Genomic DNA, 27,674 nt, shown 5'->3' on the forward strand with positions numbered 1-27,674 from the left:
TGAAGAGAGGCCTATAGCATGGAAAATTATTGTAGATGACTTCTGTCTGTCACCAAGCAAGCTTTACAGAGAGTGCTTTAATTGCACATGTTGCAGCTACATTAATGATCCTGTACATTACATTTACATTACTGGATTATATATATATATACCCACTCTACCGGTAATTGCAATCAACCTACACTGACATGTGATGGACTTGCAATTAAAATATTTAAAAGTAAAACTTTCTCCTTTATTCTGTTCTATTATGGGCAAGGTAGCTTATTTTCCCAAGTATTTAAAAACTTCTTTAAAAGTTCTTGAACATGTTTAGTCACATACTTACAGCCTTACATACTTAATTGTCTATTAAGGCTAAAAATTAACTCTGATTAGAGTCACAATGATGAGTTCAAATTTGTGACCACTTCAGTCATCTTTTTCATCAGAATGTAATGGAGACATGCATTACTTTTATACTGTGTGGATGTTTGACATTAAGTCAACTCAAACAGCATAATGACAGTGCTCCAAATTATACAAGAACATGGATAAATATTTATACAAACCTTGAAGAGGTAGGTATGGCTTATAGTAGTACACCTATGTAGTTGTTGGGCACCAAGGTCTAGTGAAATATACTGTTTGATTTGTTATCTCTTGAAAAAATCATAGAAGGTATGGAGGACAAGACGAACACCCAATTTTTCCCTTTTAAAGGTACTATGTCCCTTTTGCAGCCAACCTCAAATGCTGTAGAACTTTGCAAGAATTATGAATATGTCATGTATGTCCTATCTGTGAAATTTAAACGTTAGCAGTGTCCTCATATTCAAATTATGCAAGGAAACCCGTTTACTTGCTAGACTTCACTGTCAGACACTATTGAGTGACTGACTGGCTTTTTTCTTCTTTGGTAATAACATACATGAAAAGAGTTGTAAAGGGTACATGAGCATTTGTCTACATCAATAACCCACTTCTTGTGATGGCCAAGATTAAACTGATTGAATCTTTGCGCAGCATAAAATGTATGACCATTCCGTACAATTGTCTGAAAATCAAGACTATTACTTTTGGGCTCTATAGCTCTAAAGTCGATTTGACAACTAATAGTCGTTATTTTCCCACTTGAAGACATTTTCAAGCCCCACCTTTTTTAGGGAAGTTCTAAATTAGTATCATCTTTCAAATGCAGTTGGAATTTAACTTTTTCATTTTTTTGGCCTGCAAATGGGACATAGTACCTTTAAGAGGTTAAAAACTGGTTGTTTGGCAAACTTTCAAATGCCAATTATTTATCTTTGTTAAATCCTATTTTGTAATTTCACACTTTAGTTTTATGTCATTCTGTCCACTTTACACAACTCTAACCAATAGATTCTTGTTACACCTAACCGGGCTACAACAGCAAGACAACTTAAATCGTCCTTTCGTTACCCCGAATTTCAAGAAATCTCTTGCCTGTAATTTTGTGGAGCTAAGCAACTCAATGTTATATTCACAACATGTTAAAATACATGCCAAGTAAGGAAGCAGACATTCACCTTATTATTGAAGCAAAAGAAATATTGCACAAATATTGTTTCATTCTTTGGTCATATCCACTTACTGTTATATCAATATCAATTCATTCAAAGTGACTGTCTCCACTAAGTTAGGCTCTTTGGTTTGGCAAACAAGACCTTAACTAGTGCAAACAATATAATGGTATGCAAATTTCATCAACAAAATATCCCAACCTACAATACAAACAAAATGAATTATTATGATGATTACAAGAACATCGTGGTTCAATTTTTGCTGTAATGTTAATGACCAAATTAAAGCAATAATGCCTTGAAGCATGATTGTGCAGAAACAGATTATTGAACCAAGATACAAATCGGCAAACATTGCATGAAGTTGGAATGCTATTGAATTTGAATTTTATTAGTACACTTCATTCATATACATGAATATTTTGTTTCACAATACATGTATATAAAACAATTATATAAACAAGAAAATCAATAAGTGGTATAGTCAAGTTCTCAGGTGACACAACCAGAATATGCTGAGGTATCATATATCAATTACAAAAACTAAGTTCAAAGAAAATAAAAGTTTCAAGACAATCCAGCAAGAAATTAATCTAATTAATGCTTTAATTTGACTGATTTATATCAATTCTAGACCTGGGAATCTATCAGGGATATATATCTGTACTGTTATTGCATGTCTTACTGTAATGTGATAATTTCTTGTCCTTTTTATGATACTTGAGCTCTTGGAATGATCACATATAAAATTCTCGCTACATCAAACAAGTTTCAAACTGCTTTTCATATTTATTACATGTACATGTATGTACAACTATGTCACATTATCTGAGCAACTTTTACATTTTATTTTGTAAACTTGGCCTAGGGTGTTTATAGTTCCTACCTTATTTTAAAGTTATTTTTGGGGTATATGCTGAGAGTAACGGAAAGAAGGAATGTAGCTCGAACAATATACATGGACACATGTACCTTACAACAAAAGAGGTTTAATCAAAAGGATTTCCTCTGCTATTGTCATGAAGGTCAGTGGAAGTGTGATTAGATGTCAGCTTACTTGTTTTTTTTTAATACATACACAGGCGCATACATGTAGATATAGGGAGGGGACACATACAAAACAACATGCTCCCCCCCCCCCTCCCCCCCCCCAAAAAAAATGTATATACAGTCAAACCTGCTTTAGTGACCACCTGTCTACAAGCACATTGTATGATTCCCTTGAAAATGGTTTCTCATTGAAACATGTACTAAAGGACCCTGTCTACAACAAGCACATTTTTTATTTCCCTTGAGCGGTCGCTGTATAGGTTTGACTGTATATAAAGGGAAAGAGAAGGAAGGGTGGTAAAGAGAAGGCGAAGTGGAAAAGAAAATTATACAACCTCTTCTCATTAAATGGCCTCGTTTTGTTTTTTTGCATTTCATCTACCTACAATGTACACAAGTCTGGTACCCCCCCCCCCCCCCCCCAACAATTACACTCATGGATGGAAATGCTTCGCTAATTTGAATATACATAAATATCATATTTGATTTTCACTAGTCCCCCTTCTCTGCCTCTGTTATTATCTCTCCTGCTCTCTCCCTTCCTTACTCAATGTACCTCCCTCTATCTTTTCTTTCTCTCTGTAGATCTTCTCACCTGTATACATGTATATGTTTGAAGCAAGAAGGACAATATTTCATACACTTTAAAGACAGACTTAATGCTTCTATAGCTATGAAGTCTGAACAGATATTTCTTTTCTTTCTATTCTCTACATTACTCTTCCTCTCTATTTACTTCTGATTCTTTCCACTCTTATACATGTGTTTACATCTTTATCCCTCTCATTTTCTCTTTTCTCTGCCTGTCTTTCTGTTCTTTACTCTGTTCACATAATTATTCTCCTTTCAATAAATGTTGTCCTCATTTTGATGAGGTCATTCTCAATCCGTTTCTGTACTTTTCTTATTCCAAACACTGGAACACACTTCAATACAAAACAACCACAATCAAATATTACACATAGGAAGCAAACTTGAGAGCCAATGATCTGTTTGTATACCAATTACAATTTAAAAGAGGTAAATTCTATCTAGGTCTACGCTTATAATAGGCTAGTTGGATTAAAAAACTATCTGCAGGCAAAATAAACAGACACAGATGTGGATATGTGGGCAAGTGGTTTTTGAAGGGAGCGGACTTGGATGGGGATATTTGGAATTCAAAATATGATGTAGAGTTGCCCTTGGCTCTACACATCTCATCTAATGGATATTGATTTAAGCTTCTTGCAATTTTGTTAAGCTGGATAATGAAGAGAGCGTCTGCTCACTTGGAATAGGGTTTAGCTGTACTTAGCTGCCATCGGGATTATTTCTACAAGCTAGAGTGGGATGAGGGAATAGGGTGGGGTACTGGAGTTAGGGAATATAATGTAGATGAGAATGAGAATATGTACATATCTATGACTTCATGAAGTATCTCATAATGTGAAAGTCTTCATCTCTTTACATAATATAACATATTAGATCTGGGTTCTAATATCCTTGAGAAAGTTAATCTTATGCTTATAAAAAAATCCATGTATAGTTAACAACTAATTAACTATTCATACCCCTTGTCAATTTGCAATTTTGTTTTTGTTTTTCCTCACTCAAGAATGAAAGGTTGACTGGTTGAATAGGGGCCTTTGTCGAATACTTTACAAATGCTTCAACATGCCACAGTCTCAAGAAACATAAATTGGGACAAATCAAGTTTTTACTTACTGAAAAAATTACATGAATCAACTTGTTTGGCAGATGCATGATATGTGCTCCCCACCATTGATAAAGTGGAGATTGCGCACATATTACGTACATGCATCACTTTGATGATATGCGACTGTGAATAGAGAAATTTGTATCGAACAGCAGAATCAATCCAGAGCTCTGTTAAGAGTGGCGAATGTCATGTATTATGTATATAAGGGATTTATAATTGATCAACTTATACATGTATGTAGGTCCCTATTCTACTAATGTTCTTCCACTAATGTTCATCTACTAATGTTCATCTACTAATGTTATTCTACTACTGTAATTCTACTAATGTTCATCTACTAATGTTCATCTACTAATGTTATTCTACTAATGTAATGCTACTAATGTAATTCTACTAAATGTTATTCTACTAATGTAATTCTACTAATGTAATTCTACTAATGTTCTTCTACTAATGTTCTTCTACTACTGTAATTCTACTAATGTAATCCTACTAATGTACTTCTACTCAAGTAAATGCAAATCTATTGATGTAATTCTACAAATGTAAATCTACTACTGTTATTCTACTAATGTTATTCTACTAATGTAATGCTACTAATGTAATTCTACTAAATGTAATTCTACTAAATGTAATTCTACTAATGTTATTCTACTAATGTTCTTCTACTAATGTTCTTCTACTACTGTAATTCTACTAATGTAATCCTACTAATGTATTTCTACTCAATTAAATGTAAATCTATTACCGTATTTGCCGGCGATAAGGCCGCAGCGCGGTATAGGCCGCACCCCCGATTTTGACATTTAAAAAAAAAAAAAAATCTTTTGCCAAAGTTGGGATTCGATCTCTTGCATACAAATGTTGATGTGACTAAAATCACCTCCTAAAACCGCTCTGCCATCCTGCACTGATACCATACACTGCAGTTTTCTGTGATGTAGTCATTGAAATGGACTGAAAATGGCGACTTCGCGTGCTGGATGCTTCACGGCTGCTCCGTTAAACGGGCCCTTCTTTTACTTTTGCAATGCATTGGCACGAACTTAGATCAAAATCTATCGGCAGATGTTGTTTTTGGAGGTTTATTTTCGTCTTCATGTCAGCAATGCAAGATAAAATTGTCGGTAAGATGTGTGGAAATGTATAGTTATTGTACCGTTTGTCGATCTAGTCCCATATGTACAAATTCGTGCTGGTTTTGACTTTTTTTTTTTTTTTTCCTGTTTCGCCGACCCCGACTTTTTGATATTTTCTCTTCCAAAAATACTGCGGGCTTTACGCCGGCAAATACGGTAATGTAATTCTACTTAATTAAATGTAATTCTACTAATGTAATTGTACTCATGTAATTCTACTAATGTTATTCTACTAATGTAATTCTACTAATGATATTCTACTACTGTTATTCTACTAATGTTATTCTACTACTGTAATTCTACAAATGTAATTGTACTAATGTAATTGTACTAATGTAATTATACTTATGTAATACTACCAATGTAATTCTACCAAACGCAAACCTAAACCTAGACTAACTTCTTTTGTTAACCTTGTCTTTCAAGCCCCTCTGCACTACTTTAAGCTACTTATGCCCACCCCTTTTCTTATATTAATTTGAGAGCTGATTTGAGATAACCACCTGTCAGTGACCATGCAGGGAGGTCTAATCCCTCCTGGTCAAACTAGTACAGATGGGATTTACATAGAAGCCTAAAACCAGCTTCGGGATTACAGGTTAGTAGAATAAGGGGCCACATTGATTGGCAAAATATAGGTTTGGATTTATTTCAATGCTTTAAAAGGAAAGGGCCTCATATTATTACCATTATTAGTGCTAGATTAGGAGTGATACTGACCTGTAAAGAGATGGCTAGGAGGTGGAACTCGGACCCCCAGAGCTTACTCATCATGGCTGCTGTGATGATACATCCCAAGAGGATCAAGACTTGTAGTGCCTTGTGAAACCAGTGCAGGTACAGCTGCTGTCCTATAAAACAATGGCTGATAGCCAAAAGCTGTAGGTGGATGGTGTGAGGTGGGAGTATGGAGAATCAATGAAAACAGAATGTAGAATGTGGTAGGGTAAAGAGAAATGATGGATAAGAGATGAGGAGACAGGTAGATGAAGGTATTTATATAAGGAGAAATGGGAGAAGAGAGTTGAGGGGAGAGCAGAGGGAAAAGGAGTGTGAGAGAGAGAGAGAGAGAGGAAGAGAGAGAGAGAAAGAGAGGGAGGGGGGATGGAGAGAGACAGAGAGAGAGAGAGAGAGAGTTATCAAAGTCTGTTTATTAATGAGTATAAATATCTAAAAACAAACAATGAAAAGAGGAAGAAACTTTCATTTAGCAATTATGATAGAACAAAAGAAAAAGTAAAATTGTATGTACTGTAGTAATACATGGGCCCATGGTTAAGATGAACATTTGTTCATCTCGACCCTTCCAAATCAATAGATACGGTTGAATCTTCAGCTTTAGTTTGGGGCATCAATAATGTTATCCCCCCCCCCCCCCCCCCCCCCCCGCACACACACACACTAGAGATCTTGGCATATTCAGGGGCCTCGTGGTAGTTGTAATATTTTTACTAAATTCCTATATGTGTTATGGACTTCATACGTATTCATGTATTTTAATTATGTGCATGATCAGAAGACTTGCTTATAATGGGATGATTTAGATTAAAACCTTCGCCAGTGTTTGTCACATGTATTTTATAATTTTTGTTTTTATTAAAATATGCTTGCTTCTGTTGTGTTGTAAAATGCAGAAAGATGTGATTGCATAATAATCTAATGTCACCTTCCAGCACAGCTGAATATATTTTGTATAAAAGCTGCGCTATGTAAATTTATTATTATTATTATTATTATTATTATTATTGTTGTGACTCATGTATCATTTGTTGTAGGTCCATGCATGTATGGATAGTGTAAACCTGCATTGTTATGTGCAAATGAAATGAATAATGCCTGGCACCCAAAAGAGTTACATTAATGTCAATGTTTACACTGGTATAATTTGACTTACCAATAAGACAGATAGATATAGTAGAGCGATGATACACCATGCAAATAGCAGAGTAAACCAATCAAACCAAACACTCAAATCCTCCCAGATAAACCTGTATCAGAAACAAGAAAGAGATCAAGATTGATTTCTATTCAAAGTTTGAAGTTCTAAATTTTACAGTAATAAAATTGTAGGGTATCATATAACATATTAATTCCTATTATATAATACTGAACAAGTGGACCCCTCTTATAAATTCTACCTTCTAAGAAAGGCCACTTGTCTATACTAATCTGATACCCCAATGGCCATTATAAAATTTGGAGTGAACTATTAAGCTATTGTTATTATTATTATTATTATTATAGACAGGTTTGACTCTTTATACGTGTAGATGTGGGTCAAACTGAGTCCCATCAATTAAATCATGTTCACATGAAAACTGTTTGTATCAAAGGTACCCCTTTCAAACATATTGAATAACTTTTGTCTTTAGATCACCCTTGATGAAGGATGATCCCTATAAAATTTGGTTAAAATCAGGCTATGTATTTTTGAGAAAAAAATTGAACATGTAAAAAGTTTATGGATGTCAGACGACCAACAAAAATTGATCGCAATAGCTCACTTTCAAGAGCCTTGGCTCGGGTGAGCTAAACAGAGGGGGAAAAAGGAAATTATTTTGAATACTGGTATTGCATATATCATGCCTTTATTGTGGTACAGTCATGATCAATAATATAATACAAGTATTTTATAGTTTGAAAACAATGCATCCTTCAAAAATCATACATCACATTACGACAGACAAAACCCATCACATCTAAAATGCAAGTACTAAAGCATGTGAATGTAATGGAGTGCCTATCATAGGCTATCTTGGGGAGAAGTAATGACATTTTGTAAGCATGGAGGAAGTCTCTAGGCAGCGGGGGCCTTTTTGTTAGAACTCTCATCACCATGGCGATGACTCATCCTTAGATTTGTGCAGTCATGGATCAATCATTGCAACACAGTATGAATGCTACATCGCATTATTAGCATGCGATATATTGCCTCTTCAAATTGTATACAGTATATATAAATGTAGGCAAATTGTATACGGTATACATGTATATAAATGTAGGCAAATTGTATACGGTATATATAAGTGTGGGCAAATTGAGCTGCAGTCGAGTTCTTCGACTTGACCAATTAAATTTTCCAACATTACGTCTCAAGTATAAGAATTTTTTGAATTGGGTGTGAAATTGGAAAATCTTTTACATCCGTTCCAGAAAATTTGAAGTTTTTGACAAAATTGGAATTAGCAATCACCAAATTTGTTTTTGAAGGGCTCTTCCAGAAGTGAACATACAGTTTTTTGTAGCAGTCCTAAAAATCTATGATTTTTCAAAACAGTGTTTGGGCTGTGTAAATGGGCCTAATGACAGTCAAAATACTCCAAAAATACTTTAAGGATAACATTTAATACAGTTAATCACTTCATAACATGCAAATCAAGTATAACAGAAGAAATATATTCAGTCAATTGCAAACACGAACTACAGTACATTTTATTTGCAGAATGCTTTCAGTCATATTTGCCAAAGTTGAACCTCAACCATCAATTATTTGCAGGATCAGCCCATAGCAGTTAGAAACAATATCAAGATACATGTACATGTAATGTAATAACAATAGCAGAGATGACACTACTGTGTGCACTTTTGAAGGTGAAATAGAGTGTACTGTGTGTAATTTGTTTTTAATGTAAGAATTGGGAAAAAGGTCAATGACTGCAAATATTTTCTACTTCTATTGATTCCTGGTTCTTCTTTATATCTTGTAAGTTAGGTGTATTGTTACTTTGAAACTAATAAGAGTGCCTTCTGATACTATTTTGGGGAATATTTTTCATTTTGAAGAATTCTTGTGTAACATTTGATGTAGTCACAAGAAGTTCACTAATCCTATCCAAGTGATTTATCATGAATTGTCTGTTGGCAGTCAGAGGGGCATTGAACTCATATACTTTTACTCAGAATGAGCGCCTTTGGCATTTAACAGACAAAGATAAAAATCACATGTAACATTTTAAAAAGGAGAAACTGTAAACAGAGCAAGCACAAGAAAACACAACTTTTTTACTATTTAGTAGTGGTTCGGGTTAATTCGGGAGTGTCGTGGTCGAGTAGTTTAAGGCGCTTGACTGGAGATGCGAAGATCGAGGGTTCGAATCCCGACACGGCACTAATTTCCTTTGGCAAGATATTAACCTGCACTTGCTCCACCCAGGTGTCAAATGGGTACCCGGTAGGATGCGGCCGTCATTGTTGGTCAAACAGCTTGTGAGCGTCAAGTAACTCCCGGCTGGAATGCTCCCCAGGGAGTGGAGATGGCAATGGAGATGGCAGTGGCAAGCACTAAATCCAATGACCGGGGTAATAGTATATTTGTAAAGCGCTTAGAGACATTTGTATTAAGCGCTATATAAAAATTAAATATTATTATTATTATTATTCAAACTTTTGCCATTCTGTTTATTTTCTGCTTTCATTAAAATGAACTTATGTCAAGGATTGAAATGCCCTTTAATGCTGATGAGGCTTCCGTGTGTAAACAAATTTATTAAAACTCTTTCCCACATACAAAGTAGTGCTAGAAATTTTGTCTTTTGTCAATATTTTCATAATTTCATACCCAATTCCGACAAAAATTCTGTCTCTGTGTGATTTTATATTCTTCTTTCTATTGGTGATATCAGATTTTCAAAATCTTACCGATTTCTTGAGATAGCGAATTTAGGTCACACATGACCTATGGTCACAACACCATATGGACTAAGGCAGTGCACAACCGTGTAATGAGGTACCCGAGTACACTCCCAGGCTTACAAGCGAATACTCGAATATTCGGACGCCATGTTTTTTTTGTATTTTTGCCACCACCATACCACGGGAGCAGTATTCCAGGTCCGTCTTCGAAAACTCATGCAATTTTACTTTGAGTTGCAGTTGAAGGCTCCGATTTAATAATAATAATAATAACAGTAAACAATGCTGTTTCAAAAACCAAAGATGGCAGAATAATTCATTTTCCTCCGAGTCCAAACAGAAATCTGGACATTTGGTCCCAGTTTCTGAGTGGTGAGTTTGACAGTGATTGAGCTGGGAAACATTTTTACCGACGGTACCATGCCAGCGGCAGGCGCTCTTCCTGGCACGGGTTAGCGTCGGCCTGGACAGTGCCAGGTGACCGGGAATTTTTTTTTTTTTGCGGTCGAATATTCGAGTACGAGAAATCGTACTCGAGTAGTTGTCAACAGTGCGGGTACTCGAACATTCGACTACTCGTCGCAGCCCTAATACGGACTGCTCTTAACATTGCTGCCTGCAGTATCGGCACAAGTCACCGGTACTTTAGCCCATCCTATATAGCGCTCGATCCAGATCAATCCGTTCGGGGCGTAAAGAAGAGACATATAACAAATACACTAAGCATTTAGTTCGAAATGCCCCTCAGAAAAAAGTACTATGCCAGTCCCCCCTCAGACAAATAATTTCCACTATACTTTCTCAAAGATTCGTATATTTGTGTAAAATATAACACTATACTTTCTCAAAGATTGGTATATTTGTGTAAAATATAACACTATGCTTTCTCAAAGATTGGTATATTTGTGTAAAATATAACAATCCCACAAATTATTAGTAGACAATTTTTAATAAATAACTAACAATTCACATTCTGAAATGTATTGATGTCTAGATGGAATATAGGCCTAATAATTGAATATTGAAAGGATGTGTACACTGCAGTTAATTGTTTATTACAATAATTCCAATGCAATCATTAGGTTAGAAGTTGAATTGAGTTCAACAACAACACAAATATTTCAAAGGTGGTAGTACAGTAAATGTACACTGTACTTGCTATTCATGTAGCTTTAGCATACCATACTTGGCTTGAAAGCTATAGAATGCCCATTCATTATAAATTCAAGCAGTGGTATGACCCACTAACCATGACTAAAGTCACCATTCCATTGTCTTAATATCGATTCTTGCTCAATAATCTAAACATTTCATAATTATTCCACAATTATGTTTTGGTTAAATATTCATGTAAAAGTATTACACTGTACACTTACATGTAATAATAATTGCTTCTCAATACTCTCTTTTAATTGAAATTATCATTACTCATCAGGTCAAGTTATGTCAGCCATATTATTGTGATCATTTACTGTGGGCCATGATCTTGCTTGTTGAATAGTTAACCCACTTCTGTTTACAAATGTATTCATACTGTTTTATACTTATGTAAAAGTCACAAAATGCAATTCTTTAATAACAATTTTTTTACTGATAGGATTTAATTTTTTTAAAGTTTGGGATGCTGGATTCTTGTGACATTTTGAAGGATATGCTATTAAAGATAAAGTTGAGTTCTAGTCATGGAATTGCATTGTGAAAGAAAAGGTGTGGAATGGATAAAAAAAAAAAGGGTGACCATGTAACATGTACATACTGCAAAGTTCCGGATTCATCAAAATCCTAATAAATTTGGCCCAGTCTTGGTAAAGTAACAAGCACTGTACACAGAAAGATGTATATGGGACTACAGTATCACTACACAAATGGTGTCGGGGCTAGTTAGCTTGATTTACTTATCTTTCTATGCTCATTACTCAGCCAGTATACATTTTCTACCAAAATTGTTTGGTAAATAACATTTATTTATAATCTTGAACATTCAGTGTAAGTTTTGTTTGATTCTGTGAGAATTCATTTCCTTTTTTTACCAGAACTCAAGATTATCTTTAAGGCTGTGCATAACAGTGTAAGGAGGTACTTGTTTCGTTGACAATCAGCCATGCATCAAGTCTTTCATCTTCTTTGTGCATGGCTGATCGTCAACGAAATGGAGTTAAGTCTTTTGTCAACTCTGTTTGTTGCTACGGCAGGCAGCCAGTGAAAACAAATTTGTTTACCGGTAATCAAATTATGGAAATGCAAGCATTACTTTAAACAAACAGAACTGATTTCCTGATTGAGGTGTCATATGAAAAGGCAGAAAATGAACTTTCTAGAAATTTGATTTTCTCTTTGAAATTCAGATACTGCCCGCCAAATGACTTTTTGGTACCCTCTCTTCAAATTGTTTTAATCACTCATGCTTCAAATATGCATCATACATGTATGAGTTGCATCAAATGAAAGAGGATCTTTACAAATATGTGTCATTTATTCATTTTAATTGTGATTAAGTTATGATAAAATGTCAATAATTCTCGGTTTCATTTTTTCGGGAATGCACTATATACAGTATGTTGGCTGCTATTTTTGTGTAAGATTCGATCTACCGGTAATCAATTTTAAGCTGTTTTACGCTAAAGTGTAATTTATGGTTACCTTTTTATGCCATACATGTCGATGCATTTTGTTAAATTTACCACTATATACGAACACATGTGCAATTCAGCCGCTGGCTGCTAGACACGTTTGAATAAAACCTTTATATACTGTTACAAATTTAGTTTTGGGGGTATTTCTCGGTATTTCCTGATTTTGTCCAAATTTGCTAAGTCAAATTTACTGGCCGGTATAGCCCGCTTTAGTATTTACCAGCCAACCCTGATTGGCCAACCCTGATTTCAAGTTATATTACACCTTTCTAAAATGTAAGATAGAGACTAATTGATACTGCTTGCTCTCTTGCCTCTCACAACATACACAAAGAAATAAGGTCTGGGGGGTGTTTCATAAAGCTGTTCGTAAAGTTATGCATGACTTTACGAACGACTTGTATATGAAGTGCCAGATAGGATGCCCAAAGTTTTTTCTGATATTTCCAATAACCTCAATTAAATTATGGCAAAAAATTTGATTTGCATTAAAAATGTTAGTTATAATGAGAATGTTAATCTACATCTGCACAGTTCAACTTAATAAATAATAATCAATAATAATTGAGCATCCCATTTGGCAAGAAATTGCAACATATATGTACAAATATAAAAACAAGTTGTTACCTGCCCCCTTTTCAGACCTCTTTCAAAATAATAGTCAAATTCATAATTATAATACACGGCTTTCCAACAAATTTCATTTATGGTCTGTTAAGTCTAGTTATGAAGCTAAATCAATGAGTTATCTAGGTCCTAAACAGTGGAATATGATTCCCCAAGTAATAACGAAATCACAATTCATATCTTATTTTACTTTCTCTTGTCTTATAGGTAGTTGAAGTGTTTGTACTTTGCTTATTTTACTTAATTTATTGTTGTTTGCTTATAATATGTTATATTTCTTTTTGTATTGTTTTTCATTCTTTAATGGGCGATCCAACTTCACAGGTTTTCGCAACCTTCATGGAAAGCCCCGCATATAACCCTTGTAAACATATTTAAATTTACTGTTACTTTGTATATTTTTATTTTTATATTGCGAAATAAAATTGAATTGAATTAAAGTCATGCGTAACTTTACAAACCCTTTTAATATGAAACACCCCCCTGGTCTAAAATTGTACACGAATGCCAAGGTTATTTGCATAATGGAAGAGGCCTCTGTAACCATGACAATGGGTCAGTATGGGGAGTTTCTATTTTGAATAAAAGCATCATATCATAACATGATGAAGGATGTATTCTTGCTAGCATTCCTATCAAAAGCATGAGGAATTCATGAAAAGAAAGTTTAAAGCTATTCCACAACATAAATCTTGAATGATGTACATCCGTAAGGCAAGAGGGAAAATAGTGTCATCATCCTGAGGGGAAGTCCACCCTGATATTTAGTTGGCTTTAACGAAAGCACAAAAGGAGAGAAGCAGTTTAATGAAAGTTTGAGCAAAATCCTATCAAAAATATTCAGGTTGTAATCAATGAAGCACAAATTGGCAACGTTGTGACGTACATGTATCTTGTGAGCTTCTTTCTCTGTAAAAAAAAATGTCATGATTTTTTTTTTTTTTTTACTTATCGATGTAGTAATAGATATGTTTCATACAGGGGTTGTATAGAAACGTACATGCAGTAATTATATTCAGGGTGCATGTATGACTGAACATTTCTTTAGGGAAAATACCAATTTCCGAAGATTTTAGTGAAGAGCAAATGGGAGGGAACCATGCAGGCAAGATGCGTCACAGAGAAAAAGAGATTGCTAAGTGAACAGACGGAAAGGGGTAATTTTGTTACGCTCCCATCAAGAGCGCTTGAAACCATGCATCATCTGGATGGTGCCACCTCAAAGTGTGTCATCACCACGGTGATGAGTCATCCTCCTCCTCCACCCAAACAACCTCCCGCAACCTTCAACAACTGGCATTTTCCCTTCCCTTTCTTCACTTCAGGCTTGGCTGAATATTTACATACACATGAATTGAACATGAATGATGAGGTGCTGGTGTGTAGAACCAAGAGATGTGATGATTTGTTACATGAAGAGTAAGATGTGGTACAAACTCATCAGTTTTCATTGCTCCTGCTGTTAAAGGGGGATGTTTACCTTGTTATGAAGTTGGTTTTAATAGAAGCAGGCAAAATGATAAAACAGATCAGTGAGAGTTTGAGCAAAATCCACTTAAGATTCAGGCAGTAATGAAGTTTTGAAGTTTTAAAAGACCAAATACATATTGGTAACACTCTGCCATCTTGTGAGGTTTTCTCAATCCCGATGTGAAAATAGAATACTACTTTCATCAACAACAACAAAATGGAAATATTATACATTTTTCTGACAGCACATACATGTATGGAAGACGAAGTCAAACGATATGCCAGTTGCCAATTTGTGTTTAACTGAATACACCTAAAACAAAGTTCATAATTTGATTGATATCTATTGTCAGATATTGCTTAAACTTTCAATGATCTGTTTCTCTCATTTTTATATATATATTGTGTACTACAATGTAAATGTATGTATGGTATAGCCTATGGTTAATTCGTTCAGTGATTTGGCATCATACATTTGGGTGTTTTGGAGAAAATTCTTCTCTTAATTCTTCTCACTAATGTCCTTTGGTAAGACATTGATCTACATTTGCCACTCAACCCAAGTCTGTCAAGTCTGACAGACATACATCAGCGCTAAACAAGAACCCACTATTATTATTATTATTTATTATTATTATTATTAAGATAGATAGTATGGATATCCTGCTCTTTATAAGTTTTCAATAACAGGCTTACTGTTACAAAGCTACATGTAATAAAGTTGTACATGCAGACTGTAAAAAGTTTAATCTGGACCCCTCCCAAATAGTAAGTGTGGAGACCTTGTTCATCTAATGTACAAGTAATGTACATACCTTTACTTTACTTTACATGTACATGTATATATGGCTGGTGTGCAAATAACCTTGTTTCATGCAGAGAATATTTTCTCTCGAACACTGAAAGTCTACTCAAATTTAGTTTGAGTCCGAGACTGTCTTAAATAATAAATTCCTGATTGAGTCTATAGAGTAGACTATTGATGTGTCTCATTTCACCCTTGGGGAAACATAAAAGTTGGATAATTTATACTGTACATGTAATCACCAGACCAAATTGAACTCACTTTTATTTCAAGGGAGGAAAACAAAATTCATCTGAAGAAAAGGCTAATCTGAAAGAGGGAGGGTTTGTATAATCACAAGGTTGTACCATGATAACAAACTATTTATATAACCCAGAATAAACATGCATGTTTAGTTTTATGTTATCTATGCCCTGTTTAATAGTCGTGTAATCCACATGATTATAATATGTAGTCTAGCAATCCTGTAATTAGTCCAGGGAACTTAGAAAGATATCATACTCACAAAGCCTAATTTAGAGCCACAGAAAGAAAAAACACATTAATGGTATTGATATGAAAAAGCAAAATGCATGTTAAATGTATTTCAATGTTCTTAATACTGGGTACCTACATGTACATACTGTACATGTGTAGATCTAATAACACATTTCATTCCAACAATCAAATCAAATAATAAATCGGACAAAAGATTATGCTCTTGCCCTTCTTTTGGCATGTCATGCAATATGAAGTTTCTAAAAATTAATTGCTAATCAATTTAGATCAGGCAAAAGTAGAAGCTGCAATATTGTTTTCATATGCATGAGATCTTCACTAGATATACATGTAGATAAAAAGTTAGTTTTTCTCATTTAAGCTTCAAGAAATAGTGAAACTTAATAAGTATTAAAAGCTGTATAACATGGAAGCTTCTACTTACCCAAAAGATTCATGATTGGGCAAAACCAAAAGCTGTCAGTAAACATTATTAAGTGCATATTTTAAAAAAATTATGTACTTTGGTAGATTCCCATGTGTGGCCTTGCATTAGAAGTCATTTTAAAGAGTACAGTAACTAACATTCTGTCTAATGATACCTTACTCTCCTGCCATTAAACAAAAATAATGTCAAAATCTTCTGTACAAAGTTTTAACTGAAGCAATTATTGTGGGTCAAAAGGCCATTACATATTGTTATTTCAGTCCGAAAAAATTGCTGATTTATTCACAATGATTATGTACAGTTGAATAGAAAAGGTGACAGTGTCAACTCATACTCCAGAAAGTGCTCATTTCCAAGCAATTATTTTGATATTCTCTTTTTAATGATGACATGATCTTGGGCTTCTCTCACATGCCTTATTTAAAGGGACTTGGTAACATTGTTCAGATGAGAGATAGTGGTGCTTAGGTAGTGACTTCAATGCTAGATGTACAATTAAAGATAATCTAAAAATTTGAGTGAAAACGGACCATTACTCATGGTACAAATTGGGAAAGACTGGTCTGATCGATTCCTTAATTCTCCCAACTATATTATTACAATTTAATTACATTTTAGGTGAATGGAAATCGTCACAAAGCAATAAAATGGCTCTACATTCCATTCCAGACATTTAAGTGTTGACAGATTTTTTTTTATAGCCTGTTTTATGTCTTTTTTTCATGGAAAAATGGTTGGGAAAATTCAAAAATGGTTGGGAGAATTGACTGTTAATCACTGTTAGAGGGTGTCATACATCGACTCCTTCAAAGAAAACCATAGATATCTTTGTGGTTTGAGAATTTTTTCAGGATATTTTGCATAACAGAGGGTTAGTACAGTAGAAGGAATATAGTAACATTTTATACAAAAAGTAAGCAATTTTTTCATCAACCTTCAAGAATGTTACCAAGTCACTTTAAGGTACAGGTAAGCCTTTGTCATTGAGATATTCAAACTGTTTGTCTTTTAATGAAATTTTACTGTCAATATCTTTAAGAGTTATAAACATGTATTCTTTCTTGCATTTACTAAATCTTTAAAGTGAGTAAACCTTTAAGTTCAATACGCACCTTACACACCTTAAGCATGTGAAATGGTTCAGGGCAGGTCCAAGCTATTTGGATTGTGACGTACGGGACATTTAGAGACTTTAAACAAGAAATAACAACAGATGTAATTATTTATATGGCTATCTTTTGGTATGAGTCTGTGGCTATTATGGGCTAGTTCATTTGTGGAAAGTTTTAGTTCTGACCAATTTTTTAATTAATTTTAAATGTAATTAATGTGCTGCGTGACGTACGGGACCACAGCGTCCCGTACGTCACGCAGCACATTAATTACATTTAAAATTAATTAAAAAATTGGTCAGAACTAAAACTTTCCACAAATGAACTAGCCCATAATAGCCACAGACTCATACCAAAAGATAGCCATATAAATAATTACATCTGTTGTTATTTCTTGTTTAAAGTCTCTAAATGTCCCGTACGTCACAATCCAAATAGCTTGGACCTGCCCTTCAATGGACAAATAAGAGGAGAGATCTTAGATATCATGAGACAAGAAATTAAAAATAATGTTTAAATAATTTAAGACTATATCCTATGGAATGAATCAAGGTCCTGTGAAAGCCTAGATGTACACTGTACATGGGAATATCTAAAACAATGGATGACTGAAGGATGAAGCAGAATTTAAATTTTTATAAAAATTAAAGACCAAAGTAACAAATACATATATTAGATAGCTTAGACAGATACCGAGATGTGATTGGTCCAGAGCTCGTCACGTGATATCAATTTGCAAGGATCCAAATTGTTATATTTTTCTGGTTGGTTATATTTTCCTGGTTGGTTATATTTTACCGGCTGGTGAAATTTTTTTTTCATGAATTTTTTTTTCCCTTGAAATTATTTTTTCCACATTTTCTTTTTTTCCCCAAAAATGCTTTTTCTGGTAATTTTTTTTTTTTTTTGAATTTTTTTTTGAACGACGGATAGTCAACCTGTTCGAAACATCGAGCCACTCATCCTCTCCAAGCACTATAGTTCTCCTTAGAACTATATGCTAAGAAAGATAACAAACAGTCCTTTTCAGGACTACCACACCCCCAAGAAATATTACCTAGTCAGAGTCCTTTTCAGGACTCCTCTATGTAGACTGTGTAGTAAATTATCAGTTTAAAGCAAAGGGCTACAAAGTCATTTGAAGATTTGGTGAAGAAGAAAAAAATAAAACTAGAACAGCAATCTTCAAACAATATATGCGTGAATTATGTTCTATGTCGCTGATGAAAGAGCATCTTTTGGACAATTTAGAGCAATTTGTGGGAAGTCTATAGCATTTAGCAAAGCGGATAAGAAGGTTGAATGGAATAGCAGTTCCACACTACATAATTGTACATGTACTGAAAGAAGCAAATTGTGTCTGGACACTGCTGGTAATCAGACACCGGAAATGCAAACTAATCCCTAGCTGCCACTGAAACTGAATGTCTCAGAGAATGCAAGGGCAAATGCTTAGATATAGTAAACACTTTGGTCTCTTCTTTCAGAAATTTCTGGAAAGGGTCAGACCCTGATCATGCAGATTATCACAAGACATTTTAGGGTGCGTTTAACAACTTCTGCTACTCAGAAACACAGTTTCTATAAAAATTATAGAAACACACTATAGGAACGTGAACACTATAGGATGTCACGTTTATCAAGTCTTCTTGATTCGAAATGAAGGCCTTGTCTCTGTGCAGCTGACCCATGAAGCAGAGAATTACGCGTAGGTCAACTAGAGCGAGCGCTTTTTTATTTTCGATCTAACTACTACTAAGTACCTACATACTAGTATTATTGTGACATACAAAATTTGAAGTTTAAAAAGTTTAAGTTCCTCTCTAATATTGGGTTCTGCCCACAGGAGCAGCAATCACCCAAGTTCATCGGCATCCCAGTTTGAACCTTTCACCTTTGAACTCGCACTGGCAGACATATTATATGGTACTTATTAAAGGTAAAGGTAAAGGATAATAAACAGCAATAATTTGTCGATATTCTTGTAGATGTTAGCATGTGCACGCGATGACAATACACTCAAATATAATTGAACTTGAAGCATGTAATTAAACGCTTGTACAACATTAACATGACACAGGTACATGTACATGCACTATTTCTCCAAACCGAAAATTAGCCTGGGAAGGTCTGAAATATATACCGGTCACGTTTCAAAACAGCTTTGCGTTTATCATTTCTCAGAAACGTGATTCTGGCTCATCCTCACATTCAAAGCGCACCTTTTTCGGCGTTTCAATATGCAAATACAAGTATGTTTCTATTCTAAAGACGTATGAAAATGTGCTTGCTTTTATCAACATGCAAATCTGCCTGAAAGATGTTTGAAAATGCTGATTCTAGGCCAGAAAAGAGCTCATAAACGCACCCAAAGACTGTTCAAGTGCATATGAAGACCTTTGCATTATCATAGATTTTTGTAATGCTAATTTTTGCTTTAAAAATACAATGTAGCAACACTGAGATTTCTCTTTGATGTTTTATGTACCAGTACATTATTTAGTTATAAATGTCTTGCTAATTCTAAGAATGTAATTGCAAAACCAGATATGTGGATTTTTTTTTTTACATATCTAATGAGCTATGACCTTTGACCTACATACTCCGGAATCAAACTTGGCTGTATTCTGATACCATGTACCTTCATATCAAATTTCAATAAAACTGTTTTGTTATAGCTCCGTGGAATCTATAAAACATTTATCTAGGGATTGCCCAATCATTAGAAAATTTATTGCGGATGTCCAACATTTCATTTTAGAGGATAAAGTTACTTTGAATAAAATTAATTTCATTTTTGGGTTTCATGGAAACGTTGGAGTTCAATTTAATTAAATTATTTTATATGCCAAATACTATATATTTTCCAACAAATGCAAATAAAGCGTACTCTCACTAAATTCTTCTAAATGCATGTTAAGGTATTATCGTTCTCTTGAACAATACATTTATAAGAATAACAAATTTGTATCATTTGATAATAATAGGAAAAACATTGTGTTGCTTTAAAAAAATATTTATCTTGTATAATCAGCTATATTCTTGTTGTTGATTCTATTGGTTATATCATGTATGTATATTCATATATGTTTTGTTATGTTTTGTAAAGTCGAAAACAATATTGAATAAAGATGATTTTATTAAAGAGAAAGAAAAGAAATCTGTCAAACAGTATTAAAGTTATCGAAAGGAAACCAGATTTGTTATGGACGGAAGTTCAGACGGCAGTGCTACTATTTCCCCTTCGACTTTGTTGGCGAGGGGATAATAATAACTCTCTAGTGATGTATCCACTAGACCACAACACCTCTACCGCTCTACCAATAATTATTTCAAAACTGCATTCAGAATCTCACTTTATGCTTAATACTTGTGAGAACATGAAATCACTACTTGGTGATTCAAATCTCTAATTTGTTTAAATATCTAAAATCGTACAAATGCATATAAAACTGTATATATGTACTTGATTTGCAACAAGATTTTGCAATTTTTACAAATTTTGCAGAGTACAAACCACTCCAATTTTTCAAAGGCCTATACAGTCAATCCGCAGAGCGTGATAATAGACCAGTTCACGGTTAGCACATTACTGCAATGACCCCGAATATCCACAGATCTTCAAAGCATTGAGGTCCCACTTTGTACATGTTGAAATAATCACTCCTACAGCGATGGAGGTCCTATATAAATAGCCTTTGTTTCCCCTTTTCAAAGAATACTTCCCCCTGCGTATCATGGAGTGCACTGAATGTGCATGAATGAATAATGATTACATAACTTTCATGAGCACATATCCAATATTTCGTCTCTGTGCATGTCAAAATTTGACCTTTATCTGCTCATGCTCAGACTGCAACCGTGAACTGGCTTATTCACATTCATTTATTAATTCTTATTCTTAAAAAATTTGGTGTGTGCATAAAATAAATAATTAATAATAGTGGGTTCTTGTATAGCGCTCATGTCAGTCAGATTTGACCCTCCTGGCGCTCCCGATTATTACCCTGGCTTTAGCACGGCTGCCATACGGCGCTCTAGCATTTCAAGGAATAAATTCCTACCAGGTACCCATTTACTTCACCTGGGTGGAGTGTGGCAAATGTAGATCAATGTCTTGCCAAAGGACATTAGTGCGGTGGCGGGACTCGAACCGCGGACCTTGTGATCGACAGTCCGGCGACGTATCCACTTGACCACAACACCTCTACATTGCATACATTATAAGTAATGCATGTGGTTGTTAAAGTAGCTGAGCGAAGGTTTCAAAAGACTTTTAACTAATAATGATGTTGGTATCATTGCAAAGTTAACGTTACAATCTTTCTAATGGTTCATATTTAGTTTTCAAAAATTGTTAACAGATTTGACTTATAAAAGTGGTGAAATTACTACCCGATTATTCCGCCCTTGATCGGCCTGGTATTGTGACGTACGATTTGTGACGTAGGAGGTTGGGCACATGAGCGAGAGTGCGATCCTCAAGCTCTCACACAACTCTCGCCTGCATGCATTATACGTATACAAACGCCACTCGAACGCTAAATATCTGATCAAAATGTCCGAGCTCGAAGAAGAGGTTTTACTCGATTTAGAATTCGAAGTTGATGAGCACAGCTCCACAACAGTGGTACTGGTAGTGATAGTGATGAAGATGATGATGGGGATGTAGGAGAGATAGAAGAAAGATAACAATTCGGAGAAGACGGCGTCGATGCTGGTGCAGGTCAAGTGATAGCATATCAGCGCGAGCTGCCGCTCAGCTCCCCCGGCCCCGCTCAACTGGCGATCAATCTGTCATGACTGGGCGAGACATTTTCTAATTTTTCGGGCTGTGTGGGGCTTTTTGGCAAATTTCATGGATAATAAAACAAAGATGATTAGATGTGAGATTAAATTTGGCGAAAATCAATTACAAATATGCACCATTCATAAATAGAACTGCAGCTGCAGGACATCATACAAATGCAAAAGGACGCTCGCAATTCACTCATAATGGTCTCCGTATATATTCAACAGCAATCACTATCACGCCAAGTACAAAACATCTCAGCAAATTACACAGAATGGAAAGGTATTTGGACAAATCGAATTGCACGATTCACCCCTCGCATTATATTACATAAATTTGCTAAATATTATATGTAATCTAGAGATTGTTATTCCACTTTCTGGTCAGGATATGAAGCATGCAAAAGTCTGGATAATGTATACGTATAGATATGCAAAATACCGCACGCGAGCTATGCGAGAGGCGAGCTTGAGCCCAACCAGGGATGTCATAATCGGCCTACTGCGCAACCAAAATGTTCAAGCCGGGAATTGAAGTTCTGAGAAGGTTCTTGGAAAAAGCTTCTTACCGCGTTTCATTTATATTTACAAGACATTTTAAAGCAGAATGTGTGTCTTCATATTGGTCTACGCTATCCGGACATGTATAATTTGCCCATTTTTAGTGATTATGTGAAATTTCTTCGCCAAGCTACTTTAAAAGCTATGATTTTGATCCTTAGAATCGTTCATTTTGCATGATTTTGGTCTCATTTTTAAGAATGAGATTTTGAATTGGGTGCTAATATTTACCCTTAAAATACTTTTGCGTTCAATCCATAGTCCATACCCATTCATGGTACATGTGCAGATTGTGTCTTTCGATCTCACAAGCCGAGTTGTATTGAATACGCATGATTGGGGGCGGTCCAACAAGAATTATGTCATCAAGGTTAAACTTTTGAACCGGTTTCATGATCGCTACGTTTTTGTCCGGACAATGTTTTGTGCAGCAAGTAGGGATATCACAGTGGTGGAGATTATTACAAATCATATTGGCCAGATTCTGGACTACCCATGTACTTGCTGGAAGGAAACAGAAAACTTACCAGTTGAGGTCGTCAGAATCATTCTGTGCTATAAGCCAGAAATAGAGCCATATTAGCATGAAGATAAATGATGTCACGACTACTCCTAGCCATATCTTCTCATACTGAAACAGGAAAGTGAGAAAAATAAAACAAAGAACTTGTTACTTTACTACAAAATCTAGAACTCTATGTAAATGTACATGTTGGTTAGGTTACAGACGTAATTTTCATGGGAGCTAAAAGGTTCGAAACAATGGGCAAGTTTAGGTTACTTACAGTAATCAATTATTTCTATGAATATAAGTTTGTGATATTATACATATATACATGACTTTACAATTACCTTCATTCCAAGAGTTAAGACGGTAAAAAGTGAAAGTTCTAGTACACATTTAGGGTATACCAGTGAGAAAAGTAGCACTGTTTTCCGGCAATAAGCTGCTTAAAGGTATAGCCCAGTTCCGGTCATGCGATTGCATTGTGAAGGAAACGTTGTGGAATCCATCAGAAAAGGTTGATCATCTAGCATAGAAGTATTGGTGTGTACTGCAAGGTTCTGGAATCATCAAAATGATAAGAAATTTGTCCCAGTCTTGGTAAAGTTACAAGCACTGTACACAGAAAGATGTATATGGGACTGTGTGATATCTATCCAGGCCGCACATATTTTTTAGCAATTTTCGGGGGGGGGGGGAATCCTAGAAGTGCTCTGGTGAAAGAGTCTACATCGTCAGCAGATTATATACAATCACCAGCAGCAATATACTTCATTGTGTAAGCACGTACACCCAGGGAAGGGAAGATGATAGAAAAGGGAAAACAAAGAAATACATAAGGAGAGTGGAGAGGATATGGAAAGGAAGAAAAAAAGGAAATACATAACGAAAGAGAAAAGGATAGATTTTTCCAAAACTGGCCTATACCTTTAAACATTGACACAATTGGAGTGATTGCAAAATGAAGGTAGTACTTGATGCAAATTTTCTGACAATTAATTCCTAAAATTTACAGCAATGGCAGTCTGTTGTATTCTGAAGAAAATGAGGCTTTTTCATAAAGGGATAGTTGAGTTCTTGGATCAGACAGCAAATGCCTTCAAAGTGCATGGTTATTGGTCTTATTTGTTATTTATGACATTTCTAGAGCTCTTTTAGGACCTAAAATTGCTATGAAGGTATTTTAGACCCCACAATGTGTGAAATTTAGATAAAACGGTTATACCAATTCAGCTCAACTTTCAACAAAATATGGTGACCATTAATTTATTAATTAATTAATAATAACAATACACGGGCCAGCTACTGTAGTTGTGCGTACTATTGTAAACAACACGAAAAAGCCAACATCGGCATTGCTGGCTGGAATAAAACTTATAAGACGCTATCTCGTTTTTTCAACGGCTGGTTCAAGTTATCAAATATTTACATGTCTCTGAACCAATTTTAATCAAACAACAATTGAAACACTTTCGGAGGTCTCGCCTGCATTACGCAATTCGATATGAAAAATTGAGGTTGGAACATTATTTATAGGCAGGGTGGCCCATTTGCAGGCCCCAAAAATTGAAATCCTCTAAATATAATTACCATTTTGAAGTGAATATTGACTAAGAATCATGAACAAATAAAAAAATTGGTTCATTTATTCTCATATTAAGTTGTGAAAACATGATCCAAGACAACTGACCTAAAATGACCTTTGACCTTGTGACCTGGAATTTGTGTTATATGATTTGTGATACCTGATAACCCTTGGGTACAATTTTCATGGAATTTGAACAAACACTTTTGAAAATATGCTAAAAATTCAAAATCTAGAGGTTGATGCCATAACAAAACCTAAGTTTGTTGACCTAAAATGACCTTTGACCTTAACTTAGTATGGTAACCTGAATTCTACTCACATGATTGGGGATACTTGAATACCCTATAGTGCAAGTTTCATTGACTAAGAACTTATACCTTTCAAAATTATATCAAAAGCAGGCGAGACAAAAATGATTTTTTTTTTTTTCCATTTAAATTGTATGTTCTTTCAAATTTAAAACTCAGTTTTTCTTTATCTCACAAAATGTTTATTTTGTTTAGCGCCCTCTGCAACAAAACTCAACTGTCCCTTTAAGGGCTATATCTGATCTTAGGGGAATTGTTACAGTTTGCTCCTAAAAAGGCCTGGTTATTTTGGTTCTCTCTCAGCCGAGGGAATGGAATGACAAAAAATTATTAACCTTGGCTTATTGATAGAGTATCTCATAAAGGATACGTCCACAAATGAAATTTCATATCTCTGTCTTAAATGGTGTTTGAATGATTCAAATATCAGGGAAGTGACAATTCTGCACAATACATAATTTATGGGGAAATGTTCATTTTTTTACACTACGCAGTACCCATGGTATTGGTACCCTTTGGATTCAATCCCCGGTCAAAAAAAACCCAGAGCCTCCTGGGCAGTCCGGATTGACTTGAGCTGCGTTACGGACTTTGAAAAGCCCTGCTAAAGTATATTCCTGATCAGACGTCAAGCAATTAATTAGGCAGAATCTAAACAAAAACAAAGCAATGACCGAAATTGTCATTGCCTGATAGAAGTCCATGGAAGTGACTTAAATCATTATTGTTTTTTAAAGGCGGGGCGATTGAACTCGGGATTTAAATCTTCATCTTAATCACAACGACGTAGCGGAAGACTCCCACCAGCACGTTTTTCCTACCGCTTAGATGTAGAATCTCAAATGTGCTCTTACCCCCCCCCCCCCCCCCCCCCCCCCCCGCTTATTCGGTGGCTGGGTGAGTTGTTGCAAAATTTTCGGCGCGGTTTTTCAAATTTTAAAACACCTCCCTTGAAAAAAATCTTGTGTACGCCACTACCGTTCAGCAAAACAAATATTTGTATATGACCTCCCTCGAAGCAGTTCCCCAAAGTTGACAGCCCTGTTTAATGATACCTAGTATGTAATTAATTATATTAAGTAATATTAACGGGGATAAAAAAAATGTGTACTGGTAGCAACAGAATTTGAATAGCTTTTGATATTAGGTAATTTTTCTTTTATTCATTCTCAAAATACAGTGTTACTCGTTAACTCTATGAAGATGTACATACATATTGCATTTTCAATGTGGTAGTAAATACAATACAACAGATGATTGATGATACATGGTGTACATGTACATGTACGTGTACAGTACATACATCGGATGCAAAAAACTATCAAACTGTTGATCCCTAATGGCCCGGTCCCACTGGCCGATGGACACAAAACGTATGCATTAAGGACACAGCGGACAAGCAAAATTTCGGGGGTGGCTCCATCCGTTTTCATCCGCTCCAGAAATGGACAAAATTTGCGAAAATTTGCAAAAAACAGAACGGAAAATAACGGACGTGGGTAGTATGTAGCGGGGATGTTAAACGGATGTTCATCGGAAGCCTAGCGGATGAAAGCGGATGGAAGTGGAAGACAGCTTTGAATACGTTATATACGAGATGCATACGCTTACATCCTTTCTATTTCCGTGCTACTAACGATGTATAGACGTTCCATGTACCTTATCTTTCCTCCCTCTTTCCGTTTTCAGCTGCAGGGGATGTGAGTTGCGAGGATACCCAGAGGATGCAGAGAGGATACAGCGGACGTTTAACGGATGATAACGGACATAGAACGTTTGTTGCTCGTATTTGTCGCGGATTAACATCGTACACGGCGGAAGTTCATCCGTTCTAAAAGTTTTGTGCAGCTCAAAACTTTTTGCGCGGATGAAATCACAGTGGACGGATGCTCGATGGATAGAGCGTATGAAACACGTATGCAATGAGTACACAACGGATGTAAAGCGTTTTCCAACGGATGGCAAGATTTGTTTACGTTTTACATCCTCTTTGCATCCGTAAGTGCAGTGGGACCGGGCCTTTATGGAGAACCGGTGTGTACGTGTGTACCATTACATGTAAATGTACATGCGAAACTGAGCAGGCCTACATGTATACATAGTGTACAGTACACCCAAAATACAAAAGAATACTTGATGCAGAAGTATGTGCCTGTACATATATGATTAGAAGCATTAGATATAAAATGCACCGCATGAATTGCAATACAATACCGGTAGTTTTGCACAAAATTAAATGAATCACAGAGATGCCAAGTTCAAAGATCAGCTATGCGTGACAATTTCATGACTTGGGACACGAG

General features: G+C 35.4%; 1 protein-coding gene across 3 annotated transcripts in view; it reads right to left on the reverse strand.

The window, feature by feature from the left end:
- The window catches only part of LOC592845 (glycerophosphodiester phosphodiesterase domain-containing protein 5), a 64,422-nt gene that overhangs the window by 18,977 nt on the left and 17,771 nt on the right, over positions 1-27,674 (reverse strand). For all 3 annotated transcript variants that reach the window (XM_792350.5, XM_011666103.2, XM_011666104.2), the window contains 3 exons: positions 23,498-23,601; positions 7,309-7,402; positions 6,135-6,293 (listed from right to left, as the gene is read on the reverse strand). In XM_792350.5, coding sequence (XP_797443.3) covers positions 6,135-6,293; positions 7,309-7,402; positions 23,498-23,601 — 357 coding nt within the window. The remainder of the gene's footprint in view (positions 1-6,134; positions 6,294-7,308; positions 7,403-23,497; positions 23,602-27,674) is intronic.

This window comes from Strongylocentrotus purpuratus, unplaced genomic scaffold, assembly GCF_000002235.5.
Source record: "Strongylocentrotus purpuratus isolate Spur 01 unplaced genomic scaffold, Spur_5.0 spur5_scaffold_12, whole genome shotgun sequence".
Lineage (NCBI taxonomy): Eukaryota > Metazoa > Echinodermata > Echinoidea > Camarodonta > Strongylocentrotidae > Strongylocentrotus > Strongylocentrotus purpuratus.